The 12168-nt window shown below is 34.7% G+C and overlaps 1 protein-coding gene across 1 annotated transcript; it reads left to right on the plus strand.

The window, feature by feature from the left end:
- Positions 1–532: 532 nt before the first annotated feature.
- Positions 533–10887, plus strand: LOC149796427 (5-hydroxytryptamine receptor 7-like). Its single transcript, XM_089960223.1, has 5 exons — positions 533–1316; positions 3477–3698; positions 4043–4179; positions 7430–7623; positions 10535–10887. Exons 1-5 carry the CDS (start codon positions 986–988, stop codon positions 10671–10673), a joined length of 1023 nt encoding a protein of 340 aa, XP_089816349.1. The 5' UTR covers positions 533–985; the 3' UTR covers positions 10674–10887.
- The last annotated feature ends 1281 nt before the right edge of the window (positions 10888–12168 follow it).

Below are 12168 nucleotides of genomic sequence, written 5' to 3' on the forward strand. Positions count from 1 at the left end.
TTAAGTTACTAAATTTTTAGAACATGCTGAATAAGATCTGAAATTATTTCTGAAACAAACACTTTTTCGCACGTTACTAGTCTCAATATCCACTAAAAACCGCAGCTATCACCAGTATTGTCCTGGAAACTTGACATTTTCCATCCATTTTCCTTTTTCTAAGATACCATGCGTTTGAAATGTAGCTTTGTTTGCATATGTTTCAAATTTTTAATATTAGATTTGTTTAGAGATTTGCGTCATGCACACGGCTGTTAAAAGCAAACAATCATGCGCACGAATCACACGTATGGCATGATTATATTTAAAATCAAGGATGATATATCGATCAAAGTTTGCCAAATCGATTGTTATATTGGCAACTGTATCAAAACTAATAATTTTAAAAAGATGGAATATCGCAACGTACTGGTTTTAAACATCACTGTACTCTGATTACTAAACACGTGTTACCTTCCATCGCAAAATAGTACGTTTAATCAGAACTTTCAAATTTCTCATTTATTTCAGCACACAATACAGAAAACCGGTTTCTGTTGCTCAATGTTTCAAATCAGTATTTTGATTCCGTAAAGTAGCATCTACTGATATAAAATGAAGAGAAAGATGCCCTCAAATTCTTGGTGTGATGGATAAGAGATGCAACAAGAGTAACCTAAGGCTGACGTCAACAGAGTCTCACTTGAGAACAATATCAGCAGGAACTTTTTTGCATTTGTTAAAACCATGTCAAAAGAAGTAGAACAAGGATCACCAGTATTAGGTTTATATACTTCCTGAATGTTGTGTGTACGACGAAACCAATTTTACTGCAATCTGAGTATGTGCCTCATGGATTAATACATGGTGTTTCCAAAACTTTTTAACTTTTAGAGTATGTGTGTACAGACTTTGAGATGGGTCACAGATTTGTTCACAATAAATTACTCTCTCCCACGTGTAGCCTATGGAATTGTCCTGATTTGTATTTGGACTATGTAAAGAAATGAATTTGGAGTCTCAAAGCCTAGCCCTGATGTCCACGTGGGCTGCATTTAACACTTCAGCTCCCAACGGCTCTATTGAAAAGGAAAGTCTGCCTAAAGAAAGTTCAGAGGAACTTCTGTTCCATATATTCTATTACTCTCTGATGTGTTTCATAGCCCTGGGGAATATTGTAGGAAACACTTTGATAGTTGTGACAGTTTCAAGGCACGAAAACCTTCAGCAACCAAGCAATATCTTGGTCGTTGGTCTAGCTTTGTCAGACACTATCATGGGATTTGTGTTTCCTCTGTACAACCTGAGTCACGAGTCCAGATTTTCTTATATACTTGGTAGGTACATACTAAAGTAAACACTTATACATTCGTGCCTACCTTAATGTGTGTGTGTGCGTGTGTGTGGTTTTTATACAGAGAGAGGGGAGAGAGAGCGTTAAATCTTCAGAAAGAGTAAGACGAGTATTAAGAATTCTTGTAATGCATCAAACTAGATATATTATTTTTATATTAAAGCTAGTAATAATGTGATACATGTATGCTAGAAGTGTTTTAGGAAAAAGAATCTCTCATGCAAACCTGTATTTTCATTTGAATTATTCGAGGGAAAAAATCGTTATAGATAACTGCTCTATGACCAGCTTCATGTTATAGCCTATAGACATTCGCACGGTTTACATAAGTGTGCAAATTTACATACCTATGTACACGTAATTACGTCTGTATATTTTGTCATGTGAACGGATTGGCAAAAGTATGTGAATTTGCAAAGCGTAAATCTACATCATCTCTGAAGATAGTTCAAAAGCGAAATTGTAAAGACATGTTTTATGTACGCTGTGAAAGTTAGAAACAAATTCATTTTAAAGACTAATTAGTAAACAATATTGGTTGTTTCCACGTCATATAATGTAAAACTCAACATTCAAGTCATATATCACTTTATTTGATTTTTTAACATTTAAATGACTCTTAACCCAACTAAATATTGTTCTTCTCTATTTCACGTGTGTTACCTGCATTCAACAAAACTTGATACAGCATAGTTGGATCCATAAAATGTAACAGATGTCTCATAAGATGTTCCAGAAACCCATCGATATATATGTAACTGTATCTAGTCTCGAGTCGTGCTTGTTCATTTTTAATACTTCCAACTAATAAAATCGAGAATGCACATTATTAAAAAAACATTTCTGATTATTATCATCGAATTCATAAGTTTGTTTTTATCGATGTTATTTTCTTTCACATATCTCTTTAATAACGAATATAACTTATTACCTTTAAAGACATATTTTGAACCCAAAAGTTCCTAATTTGCATATGCGACATCAAAAACCATGCAAGTGTACTGACCCATTACCTGCGCATGACTACGTGTACTAGAATACATGATCATGGCACCCTTTAGAAATCTGTCCCGATTTAATTTATTGCTATTTAAGATATGTATTTTTGTACGTTGCTAGAGTCACTGTCAAAATATTATTGTATATTAACAATATACAAAATGTTTTTTTTTGCAAACATAGTCTGAAAAGCATCCATCCAGATGATCCAAAACTCTTGAAGGAATACAAGATGAACTTAACTGATGTCCTATTGAATTTACAAATGTATAACCGATTCACTTTTTCATAATAATCTTAATAATAAGACTTAATGACACGTTTGGATCAATTTCTCATTGGCTGACGGGGGCTGGACGTAACAAGAAGAATTCAGTCAATTCCCATCGGCTGGGCTAGATCACGTGAATAGGCAAGTTCGATTCAAAATCAGTAGTGTGATCTTTCACGTGGTGAGTGTTTTATATGTGGGTATGTGTGTGGGTGTAGGTGGTTTGCGTTTTTAACGTAGCTTTAACAATTTTTCAGTCATATCGCTACGATGTCCCATGTTTGCAGTGTGGTAGTTTATAATGATGTCTAGCACTGGGGCACCATGCCGCAGACATGTAGCATCATGTCCCACCAGTCACATTATTCTGACAACAGACCGAACAGTCCCAACACTGAGCTCTTTATGATGAGCGCCACGAGAGACAGCTGTTAATATCATATCTATAGGTCTTTTAGCATGATTCGGCCGGGGTTCTAACCCACAACCTCCCGCATCCGAGGCGGACGCTCTAGCCGTAGCCACTTAGGCCACCAAAGAGGTCAGGTATATTCTGAAATAATGGGTGTAATATTAGGTGTATATGAGGAGTGAACTGAGCAATCAGATTCATTCTGAGAATCATTCCCATTTCCTATATATATTCTAAGACATCCTATAGAGATTACAAGAGATCATGCTCAATTTTTGCATGCGATGTTTTATCCGTTACATCATGTCAGTGTACTGTACACGGAAAAGAGTGTACACTTTGTTATGAAAACTTATTCATGATTGCTTTTTGTGAAGGAAAATTTATTTTCCCTAACTTCTTTCAGCTTTCAGCACCTACAAAATTATTTCACATAAATGACTAGTTGTAATATGTTGTAGGTACGTGGCGCTCCTGTGCACCTGTTTTGGTGCTTGTCATCGGGGCAGAGATGTGCTCGGCGTACCATCTTGTTGCGATTACAGCAACCCGCTTCATTGCAATCATGAGGCCATTCCGCTACCATGTTTTGGTCAACAAAACGTCCATGCTGTCTTTGATATGTACTATATGGTTGGTATCATACATTACGGCGGTTTCGGTGTACATTATGGACAAGCCAGGTAAGCGTGCATTATGTCTTCTGACTCTTTTAATTTCTTTAGTTGTCTTGACTTACTTCACCAAGAACCTACTAAATTATGTTTAACATCATTTCCATTAAAAGCCATAACATGTTGCTAACATTTTAATCTCTTTTGGTTAAAAGTTGATGTTTGTATAACACTTTCTTGCGATTGAATACTAGTTCATACGTTGAATGACTTCTATGTTCTTCTTGTGATTAATTTTATACCGCAAAAATAGTCTTATTATGCATACACACACACGTACACACACACACACACACGTACACATATATATATAATAATAATAATAATAATAATAATAATAATATTCATTCCAGATTTCAAAGGATATTGCCAATTTGAGAAGATTTACCTAATGCGGGAAGCTTTCTTCTTCATGGCAGTGACCGTGATAATTCCAATGACATTAATGTTGATTTTATACGGTGCACTTGTAAAAGTGGCAAGAAAACAGGTAACTATCCAAGTCAGTCTTGAGGTGTCCTCTACCCTTCCGTAGTATCACCTGCCGTAGCAGTCAAAATAAAGCTTTCTACCTGAGCACCGTTTCTCAATTAGAAGTACGTAACAATATTTTTGTTTTGTAAGCACACTAGTGCATACACATAGTTAATAAGTGTACGTTTTGCAACTGTGCATTAAGTGAAATCTTGATTTACGCCACAAGCATAATGTCTTTTTGGCAAGCCTTCAAACAAACAAAGTTAACAAAATCTGTTTTAATTCTTGTCTGAACATCATTTCTAAGAACTGCAAATGCCGCATAATACCAAGAACGAAGGCAACATTTTAGTAGTTTGAACCGTCCACTCCTCTACTCACAGACGAAAAACCCAGCAAAAATTCATTTTAGTCGATGAATAGAATATTAATAAGTTGAAATAATTGCATTCATATCAATGAACATCAATAATCAATACAAATGCAGGTAAACACACAGACAAACACACACACACACAAATTGGTTAAATATTGTTATTTTTATCTGATGACTTTTTGTGGATAAACGTCTTGAACAGACTAATACGTGGAAATGATATCTTGTCATTTATTACGAATAAATAATTGAGTAAAGAAATCTAATAATTATTTCAAGCGTTTCATATCTTTAATATATGTTCGGAACAAGTCAAATAAATGATTATTAACGTTCGCTGCAGAGTCAGATGATCAGTATAATATTTGATCTATAGTCGCTGTTACACGATATATGATTTACATTCTGAAACCATTTCCTACGCAGTTCATTATAACATTTGTAAGTAAATATATAATGGTACATTTTTAAATCATCAGAACGAGCAGATAGTGGATTATCTCTTAAATTATTTAAATACGTCATTATGCAAATCACTACAATTAGTTCTAATTCTTGTATGCCGAGCAGATAATTTCCTGTTACCAATGAAATGATGGGTAGTCACATGTGTTGTCTTAGTTTCTAGTTTACGTCTGAAGCTAGAATAGCTACTTTTACTTTTTACTGAATCTGGAAGTGAGTTCCAAACAGGAATAGAGAGTATAGAAAACGTTTCTGCTTACTTAGAGTCTGGCATTAATGCCATTAAAATGATTCCTCTTTCTAAGGTTATACCTATTTGTCTCACCAACCAGTGGTGGTATAAAGTCAGCAAGATAAAAGGGAGAGACTCTTTATACAATTTTATGACAGTAACATAGTTTGTAAAACTTTCGTCTCTCTGCCAAGGTAGAACAACCAGTTTTTTCATAAATCTTACGATACGTACACTTCTAGCAAACCCAGTTACAAATCTCCCTGCTTCTATTTGTATGTTTTCCAATTTGGCGAGCAACCATCCCATACAACATCAGCGTATTAGAGTAAAGGGTGGATGGGTGTAAAATATATCCTTTCTAATGTCCTTCGACAAAGTCAACAAACCACTGCCTTGACCAATCGTCAACCGTTTGTAAATCAGAGTACAGTAAATATTCTAATTCATAAAGTATCATTAGATGAATGCGGCAGTGAGTCATCATCAACAAAGAGCCTAGTTGTACTCAAGAGGTCATCGCCTGTATCGTTAATATGCACAATATATAATAACGGACCTAAAATAGAGCCATGTCTTACGTTGCATGTTTAGGCTCGAAAAAACAGTAACAAAAGAAAGAGCGAAAACAAGCTTTGACAAAAGTAAACAAATAATTTAAATACTGTAAAAATTAAAAATAAGAACTTACGGTTTTAAGTATCAAATCTAAAATTAATCCAAGAATAATAAACAAATTAAATTTTAGAAGTCCTGATAATAAAATGTTCTCATGAATTCAAGTTAAAATCCGACAATGAATCCACGATGAAGGGTGATGACGTATACTGTATCGTTTCTGGTGTTGTAAGGTCTATAGTTCTGTGTTATTCACAAACGATAATACGGTGTTTGAATTAAAGAAATGTCTTTGTCCAAGAATTCTGTATGAGCACTCATTTTTCCAAGAAAAAGAATTAATCCTTTTGAATCTAAATAATTCGAATAAACATTAAAATAACTCCAAACTGACAGGACAAAATACCACCTTTACGTCCCAGTGTTGTTAAGCCCGAATGAGAAAAATCTATATAAACAATGAGTATACAGTAACTCGAAAGGCAAAACAAATTCCCAGATGAGGTTCAACTTTTCAGAACCTATTTACGTATACAAAACACGCAGTCCCAGTATGACCTTGACAAAAACAAATCATCTTACTCTAAGAATAGGATTTTTGAAAAGAGTTGTTTTCTTCTCTCACTGATTTCTAAATAAAGGTCGGGAACTAGGTCTACTTTAGGTATTTACAACTAAAGAGTGAAGGTCAAACTATTTTCTGAAACAAATATCGAGATCCTAGTAAACAAAACTAAATTATTTTGACATGTAATGAAATGAATAATAAAACTATTTTAAAACTTACAACCAATTAAACTAAATAAAATATAAATTAAATCAAATATACATAGCACATGCGGTACTCCAGCCGCAACCTACTGGATATTTGATACAACATTATTGTTTTTAAAAACCGTTTGAAATCTATTTGATAGTTCGCCAGAAAGCCAAACAATAACAAACCTATCAATGCCATTACGCTTTTTTGATCTATGTATTAAACCTTTATGCAAAACCCTACCAAATGATTTATATACATTGCGAAGACTACACACAAGTCATCCATGTTATCGAGCGCAGTAACTATACTATGGTACGTATGCATACTATGAAAAACTGTGTAATTGTTGGGACGAAAACCGGATTGATATTTGAATATAAAATCATCTGAGAACATGCGGTTGTATAGATGCTTAAAAATAATTCTTTCAATAACATTCCCAACAAAAAAAATTATAATGAAATAAGCGTGCAATTTGAAGGATCAGTGGTACAACCCTGACATTACTTTCGCGGTTTTCCATTAAGATGGGAACATTTGTTAGCAAGTGACATGTTGAATGTGACACATAGAGGTTTAACTATGGATGCGAGGTTCCTTCGATCATATGATGGCTTATTTTATTCACGTCACATGCTTTTTGGTTTGGTGAAATGTTGATTAATTTATTATCATTATTATTATTATTATTATTATTATTATTCAGCAGCCTTCGTGATTCCGATGTGTGTCTTAGATGAACTTGTATGCGCAGATCAACAACAAATACTCAGACTAATCTAGTGTATTGTTTATTCGTTTCATTTAAGCTCCGCCAGATCACAGCTTGCATGCCATCAATTTCCAGACAGCCTTCATATCAAGGTCACATGCTGAAGAGGGAACTGAAGTCCACCGCAGTTGTCACAGTCCTTGTTGGCAGTTTTACCATAGCCTGGGCTCCCTTTATCATATATGTTATAATTAGCACATACTGTGCCTGCGTCATTGACAAGTATGCCAGGTAAAGGTGATAACAATATACAATATTGTTTCTGCTCATATCAAACAAATTAACTGACTTAATTGTGTGACAAATCTCCTTCATATCTTGCATAGCATGCAAGCGAATGAATTTTTATCCATTCAGTATGGTACAGAAGACTGCACATACACGTATACTTAACATATATCTTTAGTGTCAAACACAACTAACAAAAACACTACAAGCACAAGCGCAACCACTACTGCTACTACACCATGACGTTTTTTACCACCACTATAACCATTACATTCACTGCTGGCTTGACTATGCACACATGCAAGTGTTACAGCATTAATTACCTTCACTGTTTATGCCAATGATCATGTTCCTGTTGTCGACATTAACATTAATGTTGATGCAACTGGCACTATATAAGTGATCAACGTATACCTTTACAAAGTCTCATTCTGCATTTCATTATCGCCGTTACTGTTCATTATCATCATTATTGAATGCCTGGTTTTGCGCTGCCATCAACAATTATGTCATGCCTTTCTTTTGTTTCCGCGAAGAAGCCTTGTTGGTTCAGTGTACGTAATGACCTACTTGTCAACAACCGAACCACAAGAACTACTGCTTAGTTTACCAAGTTCCCACTACAGGTGCCTTCAAAACAACTAATTATGTTTCTTTTTAAATGAAACGGTAGGCATTACCCTTTATTCCGGTATTCTTTATTTTTTGCTCTGGTATTAGTTCTGGTCTTAGTTTTCGTTTAGTAGTCGTTGTTCTCGAAGCAAGATTATACAGTTTTTGTGGTCTTTTTCCTGACGAACTTTGATAGGTTCATCTTTGTTGCGTTGCGCAGTCTTAAATGTCTATCATCTATGATCTTCATAGAGAAGTATATTAGATTGTACTAATATACTATATTGCACTATATCACCCACAGTTGGGTGATAGTTTTTCTTAGCATTGATACTGTTGTCTTCACTTTATGTTTCATTCAGTTTACAATGTCAGTTGTTTAATCTAAGCTGCCGATATACTGTTGCTCGAGATAACGTCTGATCGTGTTAGTTTTGATTCTAGCTTGTTCCTACCCTTTCAATGTTTTGACTTTGATGTGACCTTCTTCACGGTGTTTTATGGTGCCTGTCTCACGACAAGAGCTTCTATGAAGTTGTAATATTTACTCTGGTGGTGAAGGGGTTATGTGGTGCTCTTCCTTGTTTGTTACTCAGCCCTATTTTCTTTGTTCTTTTATGAGGAGAAACAAATGCAGATCATAATAACTGTCCTGGGAAAAAATGTTTGAATTTTGCTTTCCCAAGTGATTGGTCTTTGTGAATTGAGTTATTTATGACTCTAGGCTGTTTGCAATGATTTTTCACATAGTTTTGACTAGTTCGTAGACATTACCAGATGCATAAGTTGTCATAGGTCATTGTAGTGAACTAGTACCATACACGTGTTCTCTTTTTCAGACACTGCAACCTCTGAGTACCATCTTGCCATCAACAGCTTGTCCTAATTATTCCTGGCTTGCAACGTTCTTTCACTAGTGCTGGACAGATTCCGTTCCAATCCTCTACTCTAGCTGCTTGCTAATAGAACCTGAATCCTGTCTTTCACTACATATACATAGTGCCTATTTGGGTTTCATGTTCGCGTACTGTCAATCTTTCAACTGCATATACATGAGCTATTTGTATTTTTTTTTTTCATTCACTATATATTTAAGGCATGAATCTTATTAGTTTCGCCTCTTTTATAGGATTTATTTTTGATCGTCGCGACTATTTTGAACATTTCGCACTGAGTGGGAGTAAAGGTACCAAACTATGCAGTGAGATCAAAGAAGTCCATCACTTCAAGTAATCTGATGCATAATGGCGTTTATATTGACGTAAAAAAATATTGATTGGAAGGTGGGAACTATTCCTAAGAATGTAGTCATTTACATCCGAAGTTTACCATTTTTGTGCATGTGATTCTGATCTATCTACACATACAAGTACCGGTGGAAACTATAATCTGAATGTTCCAGGTGCATGTTATTGTGTCTGGGAGTGACTGAGTTAACGAAACCATACATCTGTCGGATAAAATTGCTTGTTACATCTGAATCTTATGAATTTTTGCTTATTAGGGTGTAATTCAGTGGCTTTGATCTTATATTTACCAAGAGACAGTTATCATACATTATTTGTTTTGTCGCTCCTTCTTGTATATTCTTTCGTCGTGCAATTTGAATTCAATTGATCACATTTATTATTGTGTTCTTTATTTCAAACAACATATTGTCTTATAGACCAGACGGTACTTCTTATTTGGTTCTGTTAGTTTAGATTGCTTCTGACTGATTTTCGTTTGATATTTGTGTTTTGATAATGAAACTGTTTGCGTCTTGTAACGTTATTGATTTCCTGCTTTTTACTCAACTGTTTTATTTTGTTGGGGGTGTGAGTAGCGGAGTTGGGGTAGGGGTGCTGCTCTTTTAAAGGTTTTTATTTGCGAGTACTTCACCCCTTGATATATTAAGTTAGAGATGTCCTCTATATTGCTATTAAGACGTGATACACAAGAGTGTGTGCGTTCTTTTGACATAAACCTTTATTATGCTATTGATCTATGATGCGGCAATGAGCCACAGTCTTTCCTTTGAGCGCTATTGTCCTCTGTTTTTATCCTTAATATCTCTGCATATATGTACACTGTTTGTTGGAATCATTTTATGTCCTCATTAGTATTTCAGTGTCCCATTTCGACTTCCCTGACCCTTACTTCCAATAGCAAACTATGTTATTAAAATTCCTTCTTCTTCTTCTTCTTCTTCTTATTATTATTATTATTATTATTATTATTACGGATGTTGCTCTGATTGCAGATGATGATCTTATTATAATTGTCCTCAACATTATTATTATTATTATTATTATTATTACAGGGCTGCCTGCAGAATTATCCTGTCTCTGAATTACGCGATAAATATATTTGTTTACGCCGGAAGACTGGATGAATTTCGAGCTCATCTACGTAAAGATGTGTTGAGCTGCATAAACTGCATAAAAATGCAAGGTTTCTAAATTAAAACACATCGGGTTGTTCATATTATACTTGAATTGCATTTGGCGCTTGCTTATAACGTTAAAAAAATGTCAGGATCACGATTTGACCTTATGTTTGCAAACTGTACAACAGCGATGATTTTGCAAAAAAATAAGAATATGGTTAAAACCATAACTATGGACTAAGTGACATTGCACAGAATGTATTCATGTCCATATAATTTACCATTCAAAGAATGCAAAAGCTGCTGGTAATTTTCAGAGACGCGTCCAAATCTGTTATATCGTTCGACAAATGGGAGATTTTGTGTTGGTCATATTGTGAAAAGAAATAAAATGGAGTCAAAATGTGGTATTCCCTAATAAAAATTCTTATGTGATTTACTTAATTTCACCACAACGTCCCCGGTATGTATGTATGTATGTATGTACGTACGTACGTGTATGTATGTATGTATGTATGTATGTATGTATGTATGTATGTACGTACGTGTATGTATGTATGTATGTATGTATGTATGTATGTATAGGATGAATCATATCGGATGGTATTGAAAGCTAACTGCCAGTCATCATATTACCCAATCGATACCTCGTAATAGACTGAGATTATATATATATATAACAATCCTTTCAAGTACACTGGATCCAGCAAGGGATCATGTGTGTCAGGGATTGATTACTATAAGTGCAATAAAGTGATAACACCTATTGCACTTGCTCACAACCCCAACTGGAGTTCCCAGACCAGGGGAAAAATGATCTTTCTGGATACGCCGCCTTAGAGCATTGAAACCAAGCGATTTAAACCATGAAGACTAGGAAGAAAAAACAACCATGCACAAATAAAATTATCTTTTGCAGCCGACACGTTTTCTTTCAAATGATTATCTAAATTTGCTTAATAGCCTATGACTACTATAACAATGAAATACCCGGGATTTAATTTGCGATTACATAAATTTACATAAAATAACAGATGTCGTTATCGCTCATCAATTTCTAGGTTAATACAAATAATTTCCAGTATCAACAATAAGTTGAAATAAACAAGCTGAAACACAATATAGTTGAAAGGTTTAATTCCTGTAGAAACATCCATGTAAAGTTGCGCAAACATAACCGTTTTTCTGTTTTATATGTTTGTCTTGTCTACGTTTCGTATTCGCCTTTGAAAAATACTCATTAAAGAGTCGAAAGGGCTCATGCTAGTTCGATACTAGATTCACGCTGTTCGTAGTCCGCTTATTGCATATGCATATATATATATATATATATATATATATATATATATATATATATATATATATATATATATATATATAATCTAATAATATATAATAATGCACACCAAACTCCACGATTTCTTCGTTTGCTGCTGGGAGCAAGGGAAAATTGCAAGAGACCTCCGATATGTAGTCACCATCACCTTGTACAAAAACAAAGGGGGAAAAGTCTGGCTGCTCAAACTACCGTGGGATTACTCTGCTCTTCAGTGCCAGCAAAATCCTTG

This window comes from Sinohyriopsis cumingii, chromosome 6 (assembly GCF_028554795.1).
Source record: "Sinohyriopsis cumingii isolate HCF-2022 chromosome 6, ASM2855479v2, whole genome shotgun sequence".
Lineage (NCBI taxonomy): Eukaryota > Metazoa > Mollusca > Bivalvia > Unionida > Unionidae > Sinohyriopsis > Sinohyriopsis cumingii.